We start from the raw sequence: 27,981 nt of genomic DNA on the forward strand, positions 1-27,981 counted from the left end.
GCTCAACAACTCGTAGTCTAAATGCTTGTTCAAAGCTCTGCCGGTACCCACTGATATAACTGTGCCGTTTTTGATTGTGTCTGGTCCAAATAATAGTTTAGCTTCGTGCAGACCCACTCCAGTAGGGTTGTTGACCATGATGCCACCATCCTGTAACAAGTAATATAATTTTCATTATTAAATTGATTAGATCAAAGAGACCTCTCTCTTGTTATACTCGTAATATAAAGAAAAGGCTTTCCATTATTGCACGCTTCCAAGGAGACTGTGCTTTATTTTCACAAAATGAAAAATTACGGGAAGCGCTTACTCCTAAATCTCTATATTTTTATAACAATGCATTAATATGCGAAAAAAATACACATTTTTATACATAGGAAAATAATAATAATAAATAAATATATACACAATACACTCACGGTCGTCTGTTACTAAAGTAAGCAACTTAATGCTTGTGTTATATGTTATAAGTAACAGCCGACTGGTATAGCTACATTTTTTTTTTCGATAAACATACTTACAAATAATACATATATAAATATATAAATAAATATACATATTACACCCAGACTCAGGGTGGAAATCGAACCCACAACCCCCGGAGCAGAAAGCATGGTCACTACAAACTGCGCCAAAATATGTACTATGTGCGCAGTACTAGTGCCCTATGTGCACCACGTGTACAGTACGTGTACTAGCAGGTTAGGGTTAACCGAGATTCTTTTTTTATCAAGTTACTCTATTAGTTATTTGAGTGTTACTAATTTTGTCTGCTGAAATTTCAGCTAACTGATGGGCCTTTTTAGCTCAAGAATTTCTCGAGTTTTCAAGGATTCGAGTTTGTTTTCCCGTTTCGACTAAAGACGAATTTCTGGAGAATGCTCGACCCAAAGAAACCCAGAGCAAGCTGCACGTTTGTCTCATATCATAACCATATGAAGGCACCCACAGCTTGCTACAGGTGCGCGCGCTAGCTGCCCGGGAACACGTGTGCAGCAGTACAGCAGGACAGCGGTACAGCAGGACAGTACCTGGTGCAGCAGGCCGTGCAGGCGGAACTCCGTGAAGTAGGTGGGCGCGGCGGCGGAGGCGCGCACGGCTTGCCACAGGCGCGCGCGCGAGCTGCCCGGGAACACGTGTGCAGCAGTGCAGCAGTACAGCAGTACAGGACAGTACCTGGTGCAGCAGGCCGTGCAGGCGGAACTCCGTGAAGTAGGTGGGCGCGGCGGCGGAGGCGCGCACGGCTTGCCACAGGCGCGCGCGCGAGCTGCCCGGGAACACGTGTGCAGCAGTGCAGCAGTACAGCAGTACAGGACAGTACCTGGTGCAGCAGGCCGTGCAGGCGGAACTCCGTGAAGTAGGTGGGCGCGGCGGCGGAGGCGCGCACGGCTTGCCACAGGCGCGCGCGCGAGCTGCCCGGGAACACGTGTGCAGCAGTGCAGCAGTACAGCAGTACAGGACAGTACCTGGTGCAGCAGGCCGTGCAGGCGGAACTCCGTGAAGTAGGTGGGCGCGGCGGCGGAGGCGCGCACGGCTTGCCACAGGCGCGCGCGCGAGCTGCCCGGGAACACGTGTGCAGCAGTGCAGCAGTACAGCAGTACAGGACAGTACCTGGTGCAGCAGGCCGTGCAGGCGGAACTCCGTGAAGTAGGTGGGCGCGGCGGCGGAGGCGCGCACGGCTTGCCACAGGCGCGCGCGCGAGCTGCCCGGGAACACGTGTGCAGCAGTGCAGCAGTACAGCAGTACAGGACAGTACCTGGTGCAGCAGGCCGTGCAGGCGGAACTCCGTGAAGTAGGTGGGCGCGGCGGCGGAGGCGCGCACGGCTTGCCACAGGCGCGCGCGCGAGCTGCCCGGGAACACGTGTGCAGCAGTGCAGCAGTACAGCAGTACAGGACAGTACCTGGTGCAGCAGGCCGTGCAGGCGGAACTCCGTGAAGTAGGTGGGCGCGGCGGCGGAGGCGCGCACGGCTTGCCACAGGCGCGCGCGCGAGCTGCCCGGGAACACGTGTGCAGCAGTGCAGCAGTACAGCAGTACAGGACAGTACCTGGTGCAGCAGGCCGTGCAGGCGGAACTCCGTGAAGTAGGTGGGCGCGGCGGCGGAGGCGCGCACGGCTTGCCACAGGCGCGCGCGCGAGCTGCCCGGGAACACGTGTGCAGCAGTGCAGCAGTACAGCAGTACAGGACAGTACCTGGTGCAGCAGGCCGTGCAGGCGGAACTCCGTGAAGTAGGTGGGCGCGGCGGCGGAGGCGCGCACGGCTTGCCACAGGCGCGCGCGCGAGCTGCCCGGGAACACGTGTGCAGCAGTGCAGCAGTACAGCAGTACAGGACAGTACCTGGTGCAGCAGGCCGTGCAGGCGGAACTCCGTGAAGTAGGTGGGCGCGGCGGCGGAGGCGCGCACGGCTTGCCACAGGCGCGCGCGCGAGCTGCCCGGGAACACGTGTGCAGCAGTGCAGCAGTACAGCAGTACAGGACAGTACCTGGTGCAGCAGGCCGTGCAGGCGGAACTCCGTGAAGTAGGTGGGCGCGGCGGCGGAGGCGCGCACGGCTTGCCACAGGCGCGCGCGCGAGCTGCCCGGGAACACGTGTGCAGCAGTGCAGCAGTACAGCAGTACAGGACAGTACCTGGTGCAGCAGGCCGTGCAGGCGGAACTCCGTGAAGTAGGTGGGCGCGGCGGCGGAGGCGCGCACGGCTTGCCACAGGCGCGCGCGCGAGCTGCCCGGGAACACGCTCCGCACTCGGAACCCGCACTCGTACGTGCGGAACAGGAAGGGCGCTAGTCGCGAACCTGAGTTCACCACGCACGACACTAGCGCCATCTGACAAAACATTAACGCCTCAGCCTGTAATATCCCACTACTGGGCATAGGCCTCTTTCCCCACGTAGGAGAAGGATCAGAGCTTAATCCACCACGCTGCTCCAATGCGGGTTGGCGGATATATTCCCTACTATGAGTAACGATCGCTATTAGGTGTACATGATAACAACCGGGACCGACGGCTTAACGTGCTCTCCGAGGCACGGTGGGGAGACCCACAAGGACTGCACAAACACCCAGACCACGGCAAACACCTGTATGGCCAATACAAATGTTTGTCATGTGCGGGGATCGAACCCGCAACCGCCAGCGCAACAAATACAATCCATGGCTGTAACCGTTGCGCCAACGCGGCGTCCAAATATAAACGGCGACAAAATATTAAATAATCTACTAAATACGATTGCTGCGGATATTCGAATCCGCATCCGCGAATTTGGAACATCTACATCTATTGATTTAGATTCCCTAGTCTTGTTGCGAATATCCGCAACTGCAATCGCAAATGCGGATCATCCACATCGATTTAGACATCTTCATTCACATCCGAATCCACAGAACGCAATGCGGATTTTGCGGATGCGGATTTGAAGCAAGTAATAACATGAAAATAAAGTGGGCGTGGCGGGAATGGCAAGTAACTCGTACCATTTCGCTAATTGACAAATAGGAAGGACATATTGGTGATAAAATCCTACAGGTTTTGTTTTAGTTTTTATCGTGTCTCTTAATTTCATTATATTTTTTATGTGTGTCATAACTTTGTACTAGGTGTACCGATTTTGATGATTTTTTGGCTATTCTTTAGATTATGAACCATCGAATTATGGGGTTTTAGGGGTTGGAGGGCGGAGGGTGGAGGGCTGAGGGTGGAGGGGGCTACACTAGATAACACTCCCATCATTCGGAAACCAATAGCTATGGAGATATCCAGAACCGAATCGGAGCACCCCACTATCCACGGTGTGGTCTTGGTCTGTCCTACCCCTAGAGAGAGCTTTAGAAGTCAGAGGCGCGGAGGGAGGGCAGCCCTCGCCTGCCGTGCGATAGCGCGTGAACGAATGCGTAGAGGAGCGGTGGAGCATGAGTGAGTGTGCTTTCGCACGCAAATTCGGAAGGGCTGAACAGCCCGCAGCGCCGGAGCCAAGCGTTATTCTAACCTTAAAGGTGGTAGGTTAATTTTTTTTTTTTTGTAACGAAATTATGCCTATAAACGGTCTAATTTGAGTTTCTTAGATGGTTAGGTAAAAAAAAATTAATATTGAATATTTTTCGTATATAACAGTAAATAAGTAAATATAAAATATATTTAAGTAAAAAGCATACAAGACGCCGCGTTGGCGTAACGGTTACAGAAATGAATTTTACCTGTTGCGCTGGCGGTTGCGGGTTCGATCCCCGCTCTTGACAAACATTTGCATTGGCCATACAGGTGTTTGCTATGGTCTGGGTGTCTGTGCAGTCCTTGTATGGGTCCTCCAAACGTGCCCTGGAGAGCACGTTAAGCCGTCGGTCTCGGTTGTTATTATGTACACCTGATAGCGATCATTACTCATAGTATACATACAGGCTGAAGCGTAAATATAAACTATAAATAAGAATTCAAAATACAAATACATGTGGCGCGCCATTTTTTTCAAAGCATCTATCTCTCAGTCGTTTCACATTAGTTGTATCGTTTGTTAAAAAACCGTGTGAAAACGTTAAATTAACGTGTGAAATGTGAAAATAGCGTGTGAAATGTGAAAAAAATGCTTGTGAAATGTGAAAATAACGTGTGAAAGCTGCGAAATTCTCCTTCTAATCTCAAAACTTTAACCATGGATATATCCATAACCATGGGGTTCCGAAGTGTAGTAGTGGAACAGGGGGTAACGTACCCCACCCTCCCTCCCCCTTCCCCCAAAGTCCCGAAATTCGATGGTTCTTAATCTAAAGGTTTACCGATTTTTTTTTTATCAAAAGCTAAACTAGCTTTTAAAGGTACATACTAATACAGTTTGATTTATTCGAGCACGAATAGAGAAAACCAGTTAAAGAAAATATAAGATGATACTGGTATTTACCGTATGTATCAAATGACAAAGTTTTTCATTTTACACAACAACACTTGTTCTAATACTGTAAAATTTCGAATTTACATTTTTAGTGGTAGCTACTGTAATATCATCACATTTGTTATATGATATTATAACAAAACCTGTTTTCTTATTTAAAGTATAAAATTTCTGTCATTTAATATATACAACAAAACTTTAACTGTGGACAAGGTTAAAGTTTAGGACTTTCAAAATATCAAATACCATAAGTATAAAATATCAAACATTCAAATTAATTGAGAAATTAGAGGACACGCTTAGTATTACACAAACCTACTATAAATCAATGTGAATATATTACAGCCTAAAATAACAAAAAAAAAAAACAGATTATAAATATTAAAATATATTAACATATCTTACCTTAGGCGTGTTATGTCTGTTACACTCAGTAAGTGTACAGTCCTTGAGATTTTCTTGAAGCAATTCCTCCCAAGCATCGGTGTCGTAATATGAGTGACTCCATACTAGCCTAGAAGTACCTAGAAAAATATAATATACATTTAAAAAAAGGATAAATTAGTTCCAATGGTATCACCTAATGACACTGGCATTGAATGTTATGTATAACTTTATATAAGATAAAATTCCACTATACAGAGTAATAATAAATATTTATATTAATTTTTTATATACATACCGCCGATAAGAGAGGTGTTTCCAAACATTTGCTTTGATAAAGTATGGTACATTTGAGTGGCTGTTTCCAAGTTACCAGCTCCACTAGCTGCAAAAAAAATTAACTTTTAAATGAAACATAATTAACACAACTATATTTTTTATTTAATTATTTACAGTTAGAAATATATCTTTGATACATAAAGGAAGATAGAACACTTTCTTTGTGGTCCATATTCTTAAATGAATTGTCAAATAAAGGTAAAAAATGATTAATATAAAAAAAATTGTTATACAAACTCTTACCCATAACAGCGGCAATTATAGCACCAGTACTGACGCCAATAATGTAATCAAACATTTCCTCCACTTTTCTCCCAGTCAGTCTCTCCAAGTGTCTTAAAATCTCAATTGCAATGATACCCCTAATGCCACCGCCATCTATAGACAAAATATTTGGACCACGACTTTTTGTCGGACCCGTGTAACCCATAAGTGCCAAGGCCTAGAAAAAAAAATCGATTTCGATATTTATATCTGTAGCTTAAAGTATATATTTATAAGGTTAAGTAGTATCTGTATGGTTAAACATAATAATAATTATTATTTTTATTGCACTACGAAAACCCATTTCCTTTATTCAGAAAATGCGTGTTTTAAATTTTAAAAATGATTATATTTTTTATTACTATTAAGTGATAAAACAAAACATATTAATGAAATTAAAACAAACATTTAAACTTTAATTTTAAAAAATCGCAAGTAGGTAATAGACATTCATAATTATGACATTCGCCTAATGATTTTTTTTTACATAATACAATAATAAAACAATGAATTTTTATTAGTATGAATGTAAACAAAATAAAATAAAATCATACATACGATTTCTGATATTAAATTATACATGTAACTTACCTCATTGACAAGACCATTGACTTCCTTAGTGATGGGTAAATCATCATTTTTCTTCAACTTATGTTGTACCCTCAACAATGCTCGGACTGCTCCCTCCTTTAATAAATAAATTTGTATTTAATAAAGACATACACTGACCTTGTGCAAATATTTAACATATCTTATTGGCTTGAATTGCTATTTAAAAGCTTTGTTTACAATACACACTCCTTATGGAGATAAATTAAATAAATAAAATAAAAATGATAATATAAAACAGTAAAAAGAATTTACAAAATTCATTAGCGAACCCGGCAGACGTTGTACTACCCGGAAAACGGCTACCAAATTTGATTGCTTACATACCGATAGCAGCGCCACCTACTCCCAAGTTGGACCAAATTACAGATGCTTACAAAATTTGATAAAAATTGGTTCAGTAGTTTCGGACTTTATCGTTAACATACATCGTGACACGAAATTTTTATATATATAGATATACACACTAGCTTTAGCCAAAAATGACTGCCACACACTGACAGTAGCAGTTTCGATAAATAAGATTAGTTTTTAAAACATCGCAAAAATAAAAACCTTTTCAATTACTCAAAATATATTTAATAATTTAAATTAAAAATTCTCAAAATCGGTATACCCAGTAAAAAGTTATTGCGAATTTTCGAGAGTTTCCCTCGATTTCTCTGGGATTTCATCATCAGATCCTGGTTTCCTTATCATGGTACTAAACTAAGGATATCCCCTTTCCAACAAAAAAAGAATTATCAAAATCGGTACATCCCGTAAAAAGTTATGCGGTATAATACAACGTAGGTCGACGAAAAAAGCGTCAAGTAAAAACGCATTATTACATGTAACTCGAAAAGTAGTTGTTAGATCTCAAATAAATTTAAATGGGACCAATTGGCACACACCATCTTTCGATTAAAATAAAATTTGTCGAAATCAGTCTACCCGGTCAAAAGTTCTGATGTAACATACATATAAAAAAAAAAAAAAACAGTCGAATTGAGAACCCCCTCCTTTTTTGGAAGTCGGTTAAAAAGACGTCAGAATTTACTATTTAAGGTACATTAACTTATATTATGTAAATAATATTATAATAACACTATTTAATTAATAAAAACGTCTACTGTTAAATTTTTATAACTAATTCAGATTATCAAGTTATATGTTATCAATTACTCATGTACCTCTGTCATCACTTCTATACATCACATTTTAACACCATTATGAACCATAGCTAAGTTGTTCAAAGTAAACAAAACAACAACAATACTCATAAACATAACTCATAATACATGGTCAAGCTCAATGTAATATTTATTCACAATGGTTTTACCTGTACATTGTTTTGAACAGGTAAACAACATTGCAATATCTTATAATTTTAGTTGAGTTCAAGTAAAGTAAATATGAAATTTTTCAAAAAGTAATGTTTTATTTCAATTATTATCATCACATTTAATAAATGAAAAAAAAAACTATGGCTTGTTTTTATAAAAAAAGTTATTACTCCAAATATGTCCATTTCATGATCACCTTATCTGTTTTGAAAGATGAATATAAAAGAAAAACAGTTTATATTAATTGCCTGTATCATCTGTATCCACTTTGTTGTATTTTTTTTTAATCTAAATATTGTACATAGTTTAAAATAGACAAGATACCAAATACACATAATATATTTTGTTCTCTTTAAATGCTTGTATATGTTTATTAAAGATTTACCTTAATAGCATAGTCTCTAGACTCAGGGTACTGTTGGAGATGTTCTATGAAGTGCTCAGTCCTTTTGAGAAGGCATTCCGTTGATTCTGCCGTTACTATCGCTGATATCACATAGGCTGTTCGGGAATGGATTGAAGTCTGGAAGGAAATAATAATAATAATAATAATAACATTTATTTCAGGACTAGCCCATATAGTGTTAGTAACAATGTTTCTTATAACCTAGTGTTAGTACAGAAAATTTAAAATTGAAAATTTATAACATTTTTATATTTACATTCTATTAGATTATTACCTTGAAATTGACACCAATGAAATCAAAAGTAAAATAGACAAATATGATAAAATTACGGCCCCCAGTAGGATTTTCTGCTTTGTCGGGGGCCTGGAAACACACAATACACAAGCACAAACGCCCAGACCACGACAAACATTTATATGGCCAAAAGTCTGTCTCGAGCGGTGATCGAACCCGCGAACTCCAGCGCAACAGCCAGTGCTGTGACCCGTGTGTGAATGCCGTCATAAAAAAAAATCGGCCAAGTGCGAGTCGGACTCGCGCACAAAGGATTCGGTACCATAGACTAAACTAAATATAAATAAATGTTCTGTAAAATATTTAATTGTTAAATAAAAACTAAATATTTTGTGAAAATTTCAGGTGTTTACCTAGTGCTGATTATAATATCGGCCAAAAAGCGGCAAATACATCACTTTTGTTGTATGAGAGCCCCCCCTAAATAGTTTTTATTGATATATTTATAATTATATTTTAAATTTTATTATTAGAGTAAATATACAATTTAGTATTTTGTAAATATTTCAAATGCCTATCTGTTACCATTTATTGATATCGAGTATGGGAGCCCCTCTTAATTTTTACTTTAATTTTGTTTTTAGTATTTGTTGTTATAGCGGCAACAGAAATATATAATTTGTGCAAATTTCAACTATCTAGCTATCGCGGTTCTTGAGATACAGCCTGGTGACAGAAAGACAGACAGACGCTCAGACTGACGGATGGACGGACGGACAGAGAAGTCTTTAGTAATAGGGTCCTGTTTTTACCCTTTGGGTACGGAACCAAAATCAAATATAACTGACAAGTGTCATCATATGACTGTGTAGTTATGATTTTAAATATTGATATTTTATTTCATTTTTTATATATCAGAATAACTTAAGCATAATTTAAGTAATTAAAAGAATTGAAACTAATAAATTATATACTAGCTGACCCATGCCCACTTTGTTGGGCGTTAATTATTATTTTTGTGACGGAAATATATAGTAAAGTTTTCATCTCGCTTACATTTATCCTATTTGATTTACATATACTATTATTTTTCAGTGAATTTTTTTATTCCTGACTAGTGTAGATTTCTGTTAGTGAAAGAATTTTTATGATCAGATCAGTATTTACAAAGATTACCCCCTACAAACATACAAAGTTAGAAACACTACCTCTTTATAATATTAAGTATAGATTAAATTCATAAAATATTATTTTTAGCAATGATATACATTAAAAAGACAAAATAAGATGTTATCATAACATTAATTATATACTTAATTTTAGATAAAAAATCATAGCAAGATAAGTGTATAAGGTCTGCGATCACGCCTACCCGCTTTCATTTATAGACAATATCTATGTAATTCATCATTGTTTATGTACGATCACAATGAAATTATATGCTGATTATGTGAGCAATGCATGAATGATAATAGTTTGGGGTCAAGCGGTAATAAAAAATATTGATAATAACATTATAAGTTTTATATGTTCAAGACAATATTATGAAGAGAGTAGAAAGGACAGATTCATAAATAAGAATAATAATTACTTACAAAGGAATAAAAAACAAACTTCAATTAACATCAAACGACAAATAATACAATGTAGGTAGTAATGCATGCAACGCAGACCTCCATGTTAGATTAAAAAAATAAATAATAAATAAATATCTTATAACATACACACACAGTCGTCTGTTCCTGTAGTAAGCAACTTAATGCTTGTGTTACAGGTAACAACCAGCTGTTATACCTATTTTTTTTTTTTGATAAATATACATAGAAATAATACATATACAAATACAAATATTACACCCAGACTCAGGCGGAAATCGAACCAACAACCTGCCGAACAGAAAACACTACAAACTGTGCCAATTTTATATTATTTTTTTATTATTTATTTATTATATTATAAGTTAGATAAAAACATAGGCAATAAAAAAAACAACTAATGAAAGACAGACACAGATGATTTCGCTAATGTCACATAGAATTGAGAAGACACTTCTTAAAGTAGCTATGAATGATAAGAAAGATGAAATAACATCCACCATCGGAAAAATTTATTAAGAACAACAAAACTATACAACTATTAATCTGGAAAAATAAAAATGAGCCAAATGTGTTGCTAAGCGGAAAACTCAAGGACAGCTCTATTTTCAATAAGTAATTAGTTGATTAGATCATTAGACCAGGAATAAAAAATTGGAACATTTTCAACTATAGTACGGGCGTGGAGCATGAAGAATTTCGTACATTAGTTACTAAAGCTATTTTTTTATGGTGTTTGTTTTATCTTAGATTAAAATTTAAAGTTGAAACCTATCCATACCTTAGTTATAATAGGTTTATTTGTCTTCCAGCTAGGTTCAGAAATCTTTCCAAAGTGAAGATCCTTTTTTAATTTCAGACCTTGCCAGAGTCCTTCGAATGTGATTTCTTTAGCCTCAGAACCCAGTGTTAGACCTTCTTGACTTATTTTCTCGTCTTTGTCATTTTTTTCTTTTATTTTTTGTACTTTAGAATCGGTTTCCTCAATTGTTGTTGCATTTACTTTATTATTTGGTTTTTCTTCTAAGCTTTTAGCATCCACAGTTTGACTTAGTCGTGCCGATACTGCCCTTTCAAATTTTTTAATCAAACCTGAAATAAGTTTAATTTTACTAATATCTGTGCAATAGCATAGCTAATTATATAGTTACTAGTCAATGAATCTAGTAATGATCTGGCTAAGTAAATTTAAAATAATAGGTTATACAATATATGATTTTATAGATATATTTTTATAGATTATATTTTATATATTATATTTATATATATAATTATATTTATTTTATTATATTATATTTATTTTATTCTTTGTCTTATTTTTCGTATGAATGTACAATGTCTACAACATTATTTTTAGGTAATTTTTGATCATTGCAATATTACTTGTTTTCTAAATAGTTTTAACTTACTTTCCCATTGCTCAGGAGTAGCTGGTTTAATTTTCTGAACTAATTTTTCGACTTCAGAATTCAAGTTACTCATAGAAAGGTAGTGGCGAATAATACGCCACTGTCCTCCAAGCGAAGACATTTTGCCACTTATTCGTATCAAACGTTTTAAGAAAACAATTCACTAATTAATAGCACTTAAGGCAATTTGTTCAAAGTGTTTCTACAGTAATACTTTCAACAAATATAAGACACACACAATAATAGTCATGTACACGACTTATCTCGTGGATAACTTCGTGTATAATGTTTTAATAAAAAATTTAATTACACACGTAACACTAGGAAGGTCTTAACTTCGTATCAACAGTAGCAAAACGTATTAGTATCGCAAAAAACCTTGGCAAATAAATAAAAATATCGCATATAATATATCACAAATAGATCAATGACAGTACAATGACGTCAGATCGCGCGATCAATGCTACCAACACGAGCAAATCAAAACAAAGTCTTAAAAAATCTTGATCAGTTTCTTTATCACTTGCCAGTACCTATATAGTTTCAGAAGAGTATTTTTGTTTTACTTGTTATCACAAGGAGAGAAAGTTATAAACTGATCTAATGGGTGAGCTTGCGATAAGTTTTATACTGGCATGAAAACATGTTGGCGTTCACGCTTAGATCACGACGAATCACGTTAACGTATTACGACGTCGTACGACACACCTTTAGTCTGGGTCAATGAAAATGCTCGAAAATGTAAATAAACATCATACGATCGCGTTTGTAGCTGTTCCAAAAATTACGACGTGACGGTGTATTTGTGGAATTGTTTTCTAATGGCTAATCTATTAGTATCCGCTATCTACAAGTATAATTTTTGTCTTGTAAATTATGTAACTCGCAAAATTTCTAAGTTAATAGAAATTACTTATTTTCAAAAAAATACGTTTCGATTTTAATTAATGTCTAGTAAATATTAATAAGATAAATTTTCATCAATAATATTACTTTTAAAGATAAATAATAATTTTAATATATTTTAACTATTTTAAACGTTTTAAAGAATAAATAGTTAACATAACCAGTAATAATATAATAAAAACTTGGTTATTTCATAGCGAAACCGAATTTTTATTTGAAATCATTATTTAAACATAAGTGTCCATGTTCTTATACATAGTACGTACTACGTAGGTAAATTAATACCTGTGTTTTGGGTAACAGCTGAGTGTTATGCATATTTTGTAATAAATGTACACATAAATAACACATTAATAAAATGTCATACATAATAATATGTACATTACACCCAGACTCGGGGGCTTAAATTACGCTGGTGCAGAAAGCAGGATCTGTGCCCACTGCACCTATGGACCTACGGGCTATATTAAGTAATTTATTACAAGTTTTAATAAAGATTAAAGATTAATGTGTGTATAATAGATATTTATAATTAAAATAGGTACCTACTTAATATTATATCTAGAACATATTTAAAATACATTAATATTATGATTGAATTTAATACAAGCGTCATGTATTGCGTAGTTTGTTTGTCGATGTAGATACTATATTTTACAGTTAAAAATAAACTCCAGCTGACTTATCAGAAATGCAAATATAATTAATGAAATGACTTAACTAAATAATTTTTCTTCCCATTTTCGATGCTTTTCTTTAATAAAACCTATAATTCTTTTACGTAACGTTTTATAAATGTTCATAATGGAGTTGTGTATCTTGCGATAAAATTATTGTGTTAAGTATACTACTTTCAATTCTATAATTATTTATGTACGTATTTTCTGCGAAAGGACACACAATACGTATTACAGCTCTGACAGAACTTTGTTTTTGTTATTGCCCGTATGACGTCATACCATGGTGAGTCGTGTTTTAGGTCACGTGATATACAAATTAAAATATACGACATTTAATTTTAATATAAAAAACAATAATGTGCTTTTATGATTCCAAATCAGAATATTTAAAGAACGAAAATAACTGAAGTACCCTATTCTCTGAATAAACTAATTATTGCTATATTACCTATGAGCTAACCATTTCTAATTTTTTCAAATTGTAATCTTCAATTTCAATAGTCAAAATAATATTCAATGGAAACCGTAAAATATAGATCTCGCACAAATCAGTACTTAACCAAAAAGTCATGAATTTGTTATAATTTATGGCTAGACTTTGAAGACATTAACTAAATGAAAATAATTTAAAATAAATGAAGTTCTATCCCAATTTATATTCCGATTGATTGCAATAGGCTAATAAAGGATATATAACTATATAGTATAGATTATATAATAGCAAATAATGCATTTAAAACTTATTTAAATTCACGGTTTGTTTTAATATCTTTTTTTTAATTATTATAAGTTTTTTTTCTATAAAAATTTAACTGTAGTAATGCTAATGAGTAACAGAAAACCATTGTGCTATATCCTCAAAAACATATCATTCGTTATCGTGTTATCTCCTTAAAAAAACATATCTATTTGTGTTTTTTGATTAATAAGCGCAACATGTGATAAAAGTACGATGCAGAACTTACAGAAGTATTACTCATTGTTTGTTATTATGAAAGTTATTTGTATGAAAATTTCATGTTGTTTTGCACATGCAAACGCAGTTACGTGTATTAATAATTTGATATTGTTTTTCTCACTATGAGTACTTACCTACAACTTTACATTATTTAGTAAAATAATTTGGCAATAGTTCAGTAGACAATGACGCATTATATGTCATAGGTAAAAATTCAATATACCTAAGGTGAATTAGAGGAATCTAGACTAATATTATAAAGCTGACGAGTTTGTTTGTTTGTTTGCTTGACCGCGTTAATCTCAGCAGCTACTGATCCGATTTGAAAAATTCTTTCAGTGTTAGACTGCCCATTTATCGAGGAAGACTATATAATATTTTTACACCTCTTTTTTCTTAAATTAACGTGGGTGAAACCGCTTGGCACATCTAGTTAATCGATAAAAATCATTAAACGGTGACGAGGATAGCAATTTTTATAATAAAGTTTGCCCTGTTTAAATTTTTGTGTGTTCGAATGTTGAAAGAAAAATTTCTCGTTTTTATAGACCCAGCACAGTGGATTTTACTACTGTAGTTGTTTACTTTTTTTGAAATATTTCTTTCCGGTCTGGATGGTCCTTGTGGGTTTCCATCGTACCCCGGAGAACACGTAAGATGTCTGCCCGTCGTTATCATAAATAACTGATTGCAATCAATTAATAAATTCCGACCTTAATCGTACATGGAGAACAAGACCTGTACCCAGCAGTGGGATGTTACAGTTGTATTTTATTAGTTACTTAATATAAAGTTTTATCTTAATGCGTATCTGTGGCGTATCGCGAATGTTTTTGTTTTTTGAATTCTTATTTATAATTTTTATTTACGATTCAGCCTGTATATATACTATGAGTAATGATCGCTATCAGGTGTAGGGGAACACCGGGCAAGATGGGGTAGTTAAGGTTTAAAGCTCCAGAAATCGTAGGGGTTCATGGTTTCATAATCATATTTATTCTTAATCAGGCTTGTAGTTATCAATCTTACATATTAAATTGAAATCAGGAATACAGCACTACGGAATTGTTAATAATATAACAAAATGTAAAATATGACATATCACCCCATCATGCCCGATAGGTCGGGTAAGATGGGGTGGGCCTAATGGGCAAGATGGGGTATAGCCATTCTCTCGACTATTCAGGAGTGCAGAACTTGCAAATGAATGTTGCTTCGGCATCATTATCATCCACTCCTGTGCAGCCATAATGTAACCATTTACCACAAGAAGAATAAGCAATCCAACTTTTCTTGGAGCCGAAATATAACCCTGTAGAATGTAGGCATGGAGTGTTTTCGGTTTCAACATCACTCTTTTCAGAAGACGACTGTCTAATACGTTTATTTGGATTATATTTCTTTGTGGCTTTAGTCTTGAAATAGGTTTTGTTACTCTTCCTTTTTCTGTTTTCGCTCCTTTTTTCTCTGTCTGATTTCCTTGTTATGCTTTTTTAACTTTTCTTTTACATTTTTTTTTAAATAAATTCTTTTAACTTAACTCTTAACAACTTCTGTTTATAGGGTGAAGAGGTTATGATAGTAGTTTTACCGCGTTTTTTGTCACTTTTAATGTCTTCTTGGTCACTGGAAGAGGCAATAGTTGCTTTGGGCTGGCTAATGCACTAAATTAGACCAATAAGAAAATCTAGGGGAAGGACTCAAATTTAAATATGAGTTAATTTCAGTTGTATTAGTTGTCACAACTGTTGAAGTAGCAGAATCTGTAACAACAACTGCAGTCGTCGTCCTCGTCCTCCTGCCACAGTATCTACAGTTAAAAAAAACCGATTTCTATGTCTAATAAATAATCCATCAAGCCCATCCTCTTCTTCTTCTTTTTGCGAGAATACTGGTACCCAAAGGTACCTTTACATTCTTTTTTTGCCTTTTTTACCTTTCATTCCAATGTAGTTTGTGGGACTAAGAAAAATTTTGCAGCCAACATAATATATCCCATTTCTCGCTTCAAAACAACTTCTATCGCCTTATTCAGTGCTTCCCTTGACCGTTTTCCTCTTCCAGAGTTTCTTTTATAAACATATATGACATTTTTTTAAATATAAACCATCCTAAAACAATATATAAAAAAATATAAATAATCAAAATCGTGTCAGGCAAGATGGGGTATCAGATACCCCATCTTGCCCGTCGATTCGTTTCAACATTAATATTCAAACAAAAAAAAATTGAATAATGTTTCATAACAAAACAAGTTGTTACCTGTTACTGCAATGTACTGTAGATAGGATTAATCGAGGTGCCACTTAAAATTCACTAAATACAAGTTTCATGTACTACGAAACGTATATATAACAAATTTTAATACGAACAAACGAAATCTACTTTTCGACGATAACTAAAACAAATAAATAGCCACCGTGTTAGTACTCGTGTGACTAAGAGCTGTCGTGGCGGCCAGTAGCGAGATGGCAGAGCGAATGAGATTGATCAATTTAAATCACCTGAAAAGCCTGATGCCCCGTCTTGCCCGGTGTTCCCCTACATAATAACAACCGGGACTGACGGCTTAACGTGCTCTCCAGGGCACGTTTGGAGGACCCATACAAAGGCTGCACAAACATTCAGACCACGGCAAACATCTGTAGTGCCAATACAAATATTTATCGTACGCGGGGATCGAACTCGCAACTTCCAGCGCTACAGTCGCAAACCAGTGCTATGACCGTTGCGCCAACGCATCGTGTAATTTATATATACAATTTATTAATTCTATTGTATATTTTGCTACGTGAATATTGTTTTATATTATTATAATTATTTTAAATAAAAAAGTCACTGAAGATATAGATTATTTTATTATTATTTCACTCGTTAAATAGCTCATTCGCTAAATATCTAAGTATATGTAGTTATGTACCGACTAATTAATACCATATATTATCTTAACTATCTTATATTCTATTATAATTATCCTTGTTTTTAGACTACTGTACATGGTTCGTTTTTCTTAAATAATATCTCACTTAAGGGCATGAAGGGCCAGTTTTGACAATTTAAATATAGACATAAATTTTCGAAAGAATTTTTGAAATCAAGAATGTATTGTGCTTTTGTCGATTTTTTTCGATGTTTTATATATGAATATAATATAAACAAACATTATTGTAACGTGATCAATGTACTTAGATTAGATTACAATCTAACCTTCAATTATTGAAGGAAGTGAAGTTAAAAAACAGTTGCAATTGGTTGATTTCTATTAAAAATACATACAATGCAATTACCATTAACAATTATTGTCAATATGTATGACTCTATTGTGATAAATAAAATAACTCACAATGTTATCCGGGACACCCCTACGATATTATACTGTTGGCAGTATTTTTCATTTAAAAAAAATTAGGTTCAGAAACTATAGCCGAATTTTTTGTTACTCAAAAAATACTGTCAAAAGTGTTATAGGTACTCTTCTTTATGTTGTAGTTTTGAAAAATAAATTTAATGTTTCACTTACCGTCATAGTTTACGTAGCATCTACTTAAAGATTTCATATTTACTTTATTAATTTACTTTCAAATTCAATAAACTGATATTGCATAGATATCTATTATAATTATAATTCTTTCCATTATTTTGGATCATCAAAAGTCTTGAATATTCTTAACTAAATTTAGTCACTTATAAAGAGCAAAAGTGTAAGTTGCGTAACCTTATCTTTTGTATATATTTTATAAGAAAATTGCGTCGCAATTCCAAGGCTACTTTTATCTTGACAACTTTTGTGATTTTGCAATGATATAAACTGCATTGTCTCGCTCCATTATTTAAGAACTAAGAGTTCATATTATTAATTTAAAAATGTTCATATTATTAATTTGTAATTTTTTTTTATACAAAATCTGTAACTTGTGTTGTCTGAGTCCTGACATAAAAGATAGATTAATCTGAACTTATTACGAAACCTCCACATGGCAACACTTAAACAATTTTTTTTTTTATATAATTAAGATACATCCACGGGCTTTTGAAACGCATGCCCTTTTTTATTTCTAAATATGTTTTTTTTTAATCAAGGTAGGCGTTATTCAACAACATCATTGTTTAGGTTATGCCCCTTACGCACTAGCGGTTAGCCGCCTAGGTGGTTCGTTTTAGCGTCCAGCCGCCTGAAGCGGTTGCTATAGCGGTTGACCGCTACCATAGATTATACACTTATATACTGGCCGCTACAGTGGCCAACCGCGACGAAACCGCTAACTTATTGTCTCCAACAGAGACGTGAGTCCATCGACCGGTTCATCTAACGTATGATACCTACATTGTTTTTTTTTTTTTTGTAATTATTCTATTCTAAATGTATAATTTTTTTTTTCATTATTTTTTTTTAATTTTTTTCTTTTTTATATATTTTTTTTCTTTTTTGTTAAAGTTATTTTGTATAATTATATCTTACATTATCTAAACGAACAACTCATTTTCCTAATAATAATATATTTACATCTACATAATCTTACATTATTTACATGCGTAAACGTTTTATTAAAAATACATATTTTAATATTATGTCATATCACTTTATGGAGGATTTGTTGGAGCAAAGCAACCTATTCGCATTTTACTTTAACATCGCGAGAACACTCAACGACGGCGGTGTTTCTATTATGAATCGCCATCTTGAGATATGCTCGAGAGTGTCTTTTTCTGTAGCCTCCGCCGCCCTCCTGACGAAACGACAGATGGCGTCATCCCTGTCGTCGGTGTAGTAGACACAGGCCTTGGTGTGTCTAGTCACCGCGACTACCGCGTGCGAAATGCTGTCGTGTATTCGCAGCCTCCCATTCTTCGTCCGGATGACGATGACACTCTTACTCGTCTGGCCCTGCGCCTCGTGGATAGTCAAGACACGCTACCCCTCCCCTTTCCCGTGTCCTTGGTCCACCAGCAATTTCTTCTCTTCCTGCGTGTAAACCAGGTACAGGATCCAGTTCAGTCTTACAGAGATTCGCGCGCCCGTGAAGCTTTCCACGCGGAGGGAACGGATTATTGGGCTTGAGCCATAGATGTCATTGTAGACCTCGCTGATGGCGAAGGCGACATCCTTGGGGTTTCGGTGCGTGCAAGCAAACTCCCACGATATGCCTGTTATCAGGGTTGGTCTGCTGTACCGCATCTTGAACAAGTTTTCCCTGTTGATGTACGGCAGCTGGTTAATGTCTCCGATGAGGATTACCATCTTGGGTCTTGATAATCGGGCTGCCATCACTATGGCCGCCCCGAAGTAGTTAATGAGGGCTTTATCCACCGTAAGACGGCTGATTTTTGCGCCCCCTCGAAAGCCATTAACTAGTACAGAGGCCATAGCACGCACCTTGGATTTAGTTTTAACATCATAGCGGTGCGCCAGCTTCTCCTTAAGATCATTTATCCATTCCAATGATGGTAGCCCCCAGACCACGGGAGAGCCATCGGCGTCACAGTCCTCCGTAATGGTTTGAGTCATCCGGAGTATTCGATCATTCAGCATCATTCTCGTGCATCTGGCCACTACCAACACCGGGTCCCCTGGTGGTGTATTGAAGATCTGTGGCTCATCTTACCGCCCCTCTGACTCAACCGCGCTCACATAATAAACAATGTAACAGATTCATAAAGGGAACTACATCCATAATAAAGAAATAAAATGGAATTTAAATACATTGGCAGTTAAAATGAAGGATTCGAGTCATGATGTGGATGGCAAAAAGGACAAAAAATCATTATCTAAGTATAAATGAAGTATAATTAACTGATTTAAAAATTGAAAATATAATAGGTTTAATAAATACCATTTTTTTACACGTAATATTTGGTTAAATAAAAACATTGGACATACAATTAAAACCTTTATTCTATCAAAAAATATAAAACCAAATACATGATAATTATTATTGTTGTAAAATTAAAATTTAAACAGTAGCTAAATATAATTTTGAGTCTTTTAACTGATCAAAGACATATGTAGTTTGACTTTGTCAAAGTTTAGCACCGATTATAAGTGAATTATTCATAAGATTATTGCACTGTTACATTTTGTAAAACCGTTCAGTGCTCGGAAAACGTCATGCGCTCGTTGCATAGCTCTGGTAATTTACTATATAACAGTCATATGCAGTGCTAACGCTATGTATGATGTGTGCCGTCTCGCTCACTCCTACGCAGTGAGAGCGAGACAGTACTCGGAGAGCGTCTTCAGCCCACTGCGTCCAGCGACTCGGACATTGTACGCACTCACTGCGGGGTTGATGTGTGCGTTGTGCAACTCCGACACTTGTGTGGAACAAGCTGCTGCAGGATCACCTGATGTGTGTAAGCTACCAAACCTGAAATAAACAGAGCACAAATTTTGGACCAAATTGTTTAATTACACAACAAAATTTAACGCATAACGCAAAATAACCCAAACAAAACAAATACAATCTCACCAGAACTCATTCCCCGGATGTGCGTTGCTGTCCCATGGGTATGTCATCACCAGTAGCTTGCCTTCATGCTCGCCTGTCAAACGAGCAGACGGTTCCCTATTCTCCATAGACACTTTTATACCACCTAGAAATGTAAATATTTCATTCTATGATTAATCTCATTATCTCATTATAATGCGGGGAAATAAATTGAGGATATAAAGATTTTCAGCAGTTAAATTACATTAAACAATAAACATACATACAAAAATGTCAGCCGGAGGCAGCAGTATAGGCACAGGACAGTTTTACAAGTTAACTTAAATATGTACATTTTAATAATTGAAATGAAAAAAAGATAATAATTTAATTTATCGCTAGTCGCTTCTAATTTTTATTTTATATTTAATAAATAAGCATTCCTAAAAGTGGTACAGCTCTGTCACACATGGCTGAGTTAACAAAGGTTTCGTTGGTGCCCTTAAAATGTATAATTAAGTATGAAGTCTTAATATTAATTTACAATATCAATGATCAATCAATATCACCCAGAATCAATTATATAATTAAAAAACTTGGTAAATAATTTCGTCCTTATAATCATACAAACTTTTTTCATTATCTTACCTTTAGGATGCGTTTCACTTTTAAGAAATATTGTTCCGCTTGTTTTAGTTACTTCATTCGAATTTTGAAACATACCTAAAATTTAATTGAAGCAATTTTTTTTATTATGTTACTCACTGCCAGTAGTCACACAGTCAGTACTAATTAAAAATAATAGTAATAAAAAAAACAATAAATTAATCTTTATCACTACATAGTATAAAACAAAGTCGCTTTCTCTGTCCCTGCATATGTATGTACGCTTAAATCTTTAAAACTACGCAACGGATTTTGATCCGGTTTTTTTTAATAGATAGATTGATTCAAGAGGAAGGTTTATAGGTATAATAACATCCATTAAATAGTGGAGAAATACTGTTATTTTTTGAGTTTTCTAATGTTATGTCGTAAATAATTATTATTTTTTCGCTAAAATTGCAAACGCAGGCTGAACCCTACGAGATTTATCAAAATAATGTACAAGTATTGTACACATTTAAAAGGTCTACAGAAAACTCCGCTATGGTGTATGTCTATCTCTTATGGATATCCCACAATAACATTTTTTTGTCATTTACTTTTTACGACAAATAATGGCTAATTTTCAAAACGATTTTAACCAATACAGCATTAATCGTTATCTAATTAAATACCTTAAGTACATTGTTGATTTAATATAGATCTATATGTCCCTTTACAGCATATGATTTAAATGAATATTTTCGAAGATATTACAGATTTAAAAATTGCGGTACGTAGCGTTTGCAGCGGTTCCGGCCGGCTTTTACTCTAAAGTTAACGCGAGCGGGCCACGGGCAGTAATGAATAAATCAAAATTACTGGATCGATTTAAATCATTTTTTCAGTGAATGATATAGGCTATAATTATATTTTATACCCGTGCGAAGCCGGGGCGGGTCGCTAGTTATATATTAAACTAATAAAATTACAATTTTTTATACATTCATTTACTCACCAACAACGTTAGATGTGTCCTTTATATACGCGAAGTTAATATCAGTGACGTGATTTAACATGTTATTACTAAGAAATGATTTGATTCTTTCTAAAAATGTCAAAACGTAGACATCTGGCTGGTGTTTTGATACCATCCACACCCCAAGACCTTAAAAGTAACAATTATAAAAAAATAAAATGTAAAGTAAATCTAAAAAAGCGCGTTATATAGCATATATATTAGTTGATCCCGCAAACGTTGTTTTGCCATATATGTTATTCCTCTAATTACCCCTTTTAACTTAGGGGTATGAAAAATAGATGTTGGCAGATTCTTAGACCTAGGTATCCAATATGTACACAAAGTTTCATAAAAATCAGTCCAGCCGTTTCGGAGGAGTATTGTAACTGACATTGTAACACGAGAATTTTATATATATGACTAGCTGACCCCACAAACGTTGTTTTGTCATATTTGTTATAAACCCGCTTAATACCCCTTATAATGGTCAAAGCACTAGTTTGTAGCTTTTGTGCTGGCGGTTGTGGGTTCGATCCCCGCACATAACAAACATTTGTATTGGCCATACAGATGTTTGCCGTGGTTTGGGTATTTATGCAGTCCTTGTGGGTCTCCCCACCAAGCCATGTGAGCATGTTAGGCCATCGGTCCCAGTTGTTATCATGTACACCTGATAGCGATCGTTACTCATAGTAGGGAACATATCCGCCAACCCGCATTAGATCAGCGTGGTGGATTAAGCTCTGATCCTTATCCTACATGGGAGAAAGAGGCCTATGCCCAGCAGTGGGATATTACAGGCTGAAACATAGGGTAGCGAAGAGTAAATTTTTCTTCTTTAAATCAAAATTTTTTGAGCTTGAAGTTGTTTAAAGAATCAGTACCTATTAAATATTTTCTTATGTTACATATTCTAATACTTAAATATACATACCACATCCAACGACATTAACAAATGCATTCTTCCCACATTCCTTGGCTCTGTGCTCGGCCTCTATGAGAGTTGTTTCAGCAATAACACATATCCGTTTGTAATATACTTCATTATTAAATATACTATTAAGATTGCCTTTCCGTAAATATACAAATGTTTGTGTGTAATCATTGCTCTTGGCATCTTTGAGCATTGCTTCTTTGTACACAGATGGTGTTGTCTATGACAGAAATATATTTGGTATAATACTATAATATGACTAGCTGACACCGCAAACGTTGTTTTGCCATAGATGTTATTAACCCGCTTAATCCCCCCCCTCTTATAACTTAGGGGTATGAAAAATAGATGTTGGCCGATTCTCAGACCTACCCGATATGCCCACAAAATTTTATTAAAATCGGTCGAGCCGTTTCGGAGGAGTTCAATGTTAACACCATGACACGAGAATTTTATATATCAGAGAGATATGCGAACTTTTTGCATATATTTTTTTTTAATAATGATAAAAACTGTAAAGCTTCCAAATTACTACAAACCTGATAAAATTCCGCCCAAAGTTCCCTCAAAGCGTACTTGGCCGCTTGCCTGTTGTCAGTTTCTTGATTGGGTATTTTTAAAAAACTTTTACTCTCTTCGCCATAACCATTTTCTGGACAATTTTGTTGCTTTATTATTATTATATCCTCATAGTCCATTTTACCGCGCCGACGAAAGCGAGGGCCAACTAAACCTATTACACACAATATTTATAATTGAAACACAAAAAAATTGACTACCTATATTATTATAATTTTTTTAGGGTTTATTTTACGCAATAAATACATTACAAACAAAGCTTAATGATATTTACATACTATGAAGTATTGTGGCAATGGTGGATTTGGTGGCTAATTTGACCCATTTATTCTAGTCAATCCAACCTATATAAATTTTAGTCTGTTTATTGTATACTTTTTTAATCAACATATTTTGCACGTTTTGAACAGTAAAATGTTAATTAAACTACAAATATTACATTTTACATAATACCATGATTTTGATTGAATTTTTTTCATTATTTTTATTAATTACTTTATTGCATATGGATAATCTTAAACATATTACAAACAATTCATATTGTAATAGAGACACAGTAGTACAAAAAAAAGTAGAATGATACACTGAAAGCATGCAAAGGCAGTTTTATTTCTTTAAGCAATCTCTTCCAGACAACCCCAGGTAAAAGAAAATTATTAACAATGAAGTGTGGGCTAGTGTAAAAGTAGGTAGATATAAATATAACTATAAAAACATATCATTTATATATTATTTAATTATAAATAGATATTATAATATATACTCTGTATTACACTTAATAGTAAAAATTGTTTAACTCAATATTGTAACTTACCAATGATAATAGCTTCTTGTTCACAATTGTCTACAACTTTACCTTTATTGAATCTTGAGCCGTCATTTATGCATTCAGTGTATCCACTCACATATACCATTGATGATAGTTTCATTTCATCGTAACTTAAACAATTCTCTAATATCAGAGGTGGTTTTTCCTCTGTTGTGCCAATTTCTTCCCAGCCTTCTGCCCTATAACAATATATTTGATTTATATTCAAATGTTAAAAATACTTGATTGTAACATAAGGTATTAATACTTTTTTTTTGATAAATTATTACAATCTGATTAATGAATATTTAGACAGAAGAGCTTTATCTTGTACTCAACTAGTAGTATTGCGTGCTAGATAGTACATAATTATTAAACTAATAATATTTAACTCTAAATCTATACAAACACCAAAAACACTATTCTCAATTTGGGATACTTTGTTAAATAATGTACTTATATATTACATTTTTATTATAAACATTACTAGCATTATTAATATTAATATTTTATAACATACACACACAGTCATCTGTTCCTATGGTAAGCAACTTAATGCTTATGTTACAGGTAACAGCTGACTGTTATAACTATTTTTTTGATAAATATACATAGAAATAATACATATATAAATATAAACATTACACTGACTCGGGCGGGAATCAAACCCGCGATCCGCGGAACAGAAAGCAAGGCCACTACAAAATGCGCCAATGGGCTAGTCAAAAAAATTATGGTATTAACTTATTGACAAAACTGTTTATATACCATTAAAGTAAAAAATATATCTAATATATATAAATCTCGTGTCACAATGTTTGTCCTCAATGGACTCCTAAACCACTTAACCGATTATAATAAAATTCGCACACCATGTGCAGTTCGATCCAACTTGAAAGATAGGCTATATTTTATTTTGATATATTATTATATTTAAGAAAAAAATAAAGAAGGCGGTACAAAGTTCGCCAGGTCAGCTAGTTTTAATATTTACCCTCTTTTGCCACTGAGCAGTAGATATTTATCCCTTGGTCCAACAAAACATACTGCTCTTTTTTTTAATATTCTGTCTATAAGTTCTGGCACTGTCATCTTTTCATATAGAGCTTTTTCAATAACTGATCCAAATAGTCTAAAAAGAAAAATTAACATAATTATTAAAGGACATATTCTATAAACAGTATTTATCTGGGGTATATGACTGATCTGTCTAGACATTAACTTAAGAGCCGCATAAAATTTGACAATTAGATCTGAAAAGTAGGTCAAATTATTGTAATATAAAATTGTAACTAATAGAACTTTAGCTATAAGTTTTCTAACTTACCTAAAAAGTGACTCAAGATTACTTTTAAGATATCTAATACACTTAAGAATTTAAATGTACATACATTCAAAGCCATAAAACAATTTTTGAATAATATGATGCAATATTGAGTGACTATATCTTGTGTTGTGTTTAGGGTCAATCTTCAATCTTACCTTTTATATTCCAAAAATTTAGTCATCAAAATTAAAACCCTCTCATGTATGACAGGATACGTTGATGTTACATTCCTTCTTAGTCTTTCAATAGGTCTTTGAGATTTTAAATTAATCAACCTGAAATATTTGGAACAAATAAATAAGCAGTACAGAACATGTATAAATATTTCAATGAACTACAACAAAACATAGAAATACAAGGCACAGTTGCTTACACCAAATATAAAATCATCATATCAAAAATTTCAATCTAGCGGATACATAATTCCATAGCTTAATTGGCTAGAGCATCGATACGGTCAGTCGGAGATGCAGGTTTGATCCCCGCTGGAACGGTTGATTTTTGATATGATATTAAAAAATGTTTAGAATTTCCTAATGTGTGGGTAACACAAAAATAAAATCATACAAATAGAAATACAAATAAAATTTAAATACATACCTAACAGTTTGTATTGGGAATTCTATCGGGAATGCTTTGCTCTTTTCAATGATTTCATCAACATCATCTGACAAATTCAATGTCGACAAACTTGTACATTGTTGGAGCAATGACTTATTTTGATCTGTAATGTTCGGTAATTCCCAGTGTGGTTTACACCTATAAAAACAGCAGGTAATTTTAACAAATGATGGTGAAAATTAATGACCATAAAAGTGATGGGAATTTTTGATTGCAATAGTGGTGTAACATATTTGTTTTGAAAGAGTTCTTGACTTGTATAAATAATCTATATTCTATAAAAATAAATAAAATTAGTGTCGGTTTGTAATATTAAAATAACCGCTTTTTACTAAATGCATTTGGATATATACACGGTACATATACCAAAATAACATTTTTTAGAATTTTTGTCTGTCTGTTTGTTCCGGCTAATCTCTGAAACGGCTGGACAGATTTTGACGAGACTTTCACTGGCAGATAGTTGATAAAATGAGGGGTAACTTAGGCTACTTTTATTTTAGAAATTTATTTATTTTATAACTCTGCGAACTAAACAATAACTTTTACAGCTAGTTATAAATAAAGTAAAATTTGTTATTTTTTTTAATACAATTTTTAAATAAGATGATTGAATTTCATGAATGTTCAAATATTAGAATATAAATAGAACTATACCTAATCTTTAAATGGTGTAATCTTTCATTTAATAAAAACATACTTCAAAGTTTCCTCAATAAATAATATAAACTTACCACGATATACTTTTAAAATTTGGCAAATTATCCATTTCACTTAAGTACAAAGCCGTAAATAAAGTGACTAAAACAACATCTCAGCAGGAAAACGAAAACTTAAATGACTAAATGCCGGCACGAGGCTTCGTATACAGGTAAAAACAAGTATATTGTAACTGTTTTATCATGTTATGAAATTGGTAAAGTTAACTTGGAAAAACCTAAATAAAGTAGGTGGTATAGTTCGCGTCATGTAAAAAGAACGCTGGCCTTGAAGCTGCGCAGAAGCGATTTATCGGTCTATTTGGTGGTACGGGGTAGGGGGACGGGAGTGTTTACACGTGTCGCATGCTTGCCGGTGTGCTATTGGTTGACAGCGGTTGACAGTTCGACGTCGACTCAAATTATTATCGCGCACAAAAGTTTTAAATTACAAAATTCTCCATTTACTATTTATTTCACTAAAAAACAATTATCAATTTATTATTTTAAACACATAACAACTATTAAGATACGAATATTGAGAGTACAGATAATTATTATTTTTGAATACGACATTTCAATAACTAAAAAATTTGTTATTGCTTTTGTTTAAAAAAAAATTGCGATTTTGTAAAGTGATAATTATTATACTTATTTAGTCCGAATTATTCGCACTTGTATTTCTAGTATTTTTTAATGTACCTACCAATAACCATTATACGAAGCCGCGAGTGAAAGCCTAATTAAAAAATAAAACAGTAGTACTTGTGCGCGAGTATACCCATGCGCAAACGCACCCCCTCCAGTTTCTTTCAGCGTTCTTTTTACATGACGCGAACTATAGTAATAAATAATAGCCGAAGGCGGAACAGGCACGGTAACGATATACGAAGTTCATTGTTTCAATAGAAGTTTTAATAAGTGGAAATAATTTTTTTATTAAAAATTTCAAATATAAATATTGATAAATATTTTGATTTTATTGATCTTACTTG

The 27,981-nt window shown here is 34.8% G+C and overlaps 2 protein-coding genes across 2 annotated transcripts; both read right to left on the reverse strand.

The window, feature by feature from the left end:
* Window positions 1-11,969, reverse strand: LOC123664554. The gene is made up of 9 exons (XM_045599085.1): window positions 11,445-11,969; window positions 10,817-11,127; window positions 8,185-8,322; window positions 6,457-6,552; window positions 5,845-6,043; window positions 5,561-5,647; window positions 5,284-5,402; window positions 1,032-2,821; window positions 1-150 (listed from the first exon to the last, which is right to left on the reverse strand). Exons 1-9 carry the CDS (start codon window positions 11,563-11,565, stop codon window positions 30-32), a joined length of 2,982 nt encoding a protein of 993 aa, XP_045455041.1. The 5' UTR covers window positions 11,566-11,969; the 3' UTR covers window positions 1-29.
* An 8,155-nt stretch (window positions 11,970-20,124) lies between these two features.
* On the reverse strand, window positions 20,125-27,259 carry LOC123664566. The gene is made up of 11 exons (XM_045599096.1): window positions 27,023-27,259; window positions 26,268-26,426; window positions 25,823-25,942; window positions 25,335-25,472; window positions 24,347-24,540; window positions 23,431-23,686; window positions 22,954-23,126; window positions 22,017-22,166; window positions 21,062-21,136; window positions 20,456-20,579; window positions 20,125-20,353 (listed from the first exon to the last, which is right to left on the reverse strand). Exons 1-11 carry the CDS (start codon window positions 27,055-27,057, stop codon window positions 20,185-20,187), a joined length of 1,593 nt encoding a protein of 530 aa, XP_045455052.1. The 5' UTR covers window positions 27,058-27,259; the 3' UTR covers window positions 20,125-20,184.
* Between the last annotated feature and the right edge of the window lie 722 nt (window positions 27,260-27,981).

Source organism: Melitaea cinxia, chromosome 22 (assembly GCF_905220565.1).
Source record: "Melitaea cinxia chromosome 22, ilMelCinx1.1, whole genome shotgun sequence".
In the NCBI taxonomy this organism is placed as follows: Eukaryota; Metazoa; Arthropoda; class Insecta; order Lepidoptera; family Nymphalidae; genus Melitaea; species Melitaea cinxia.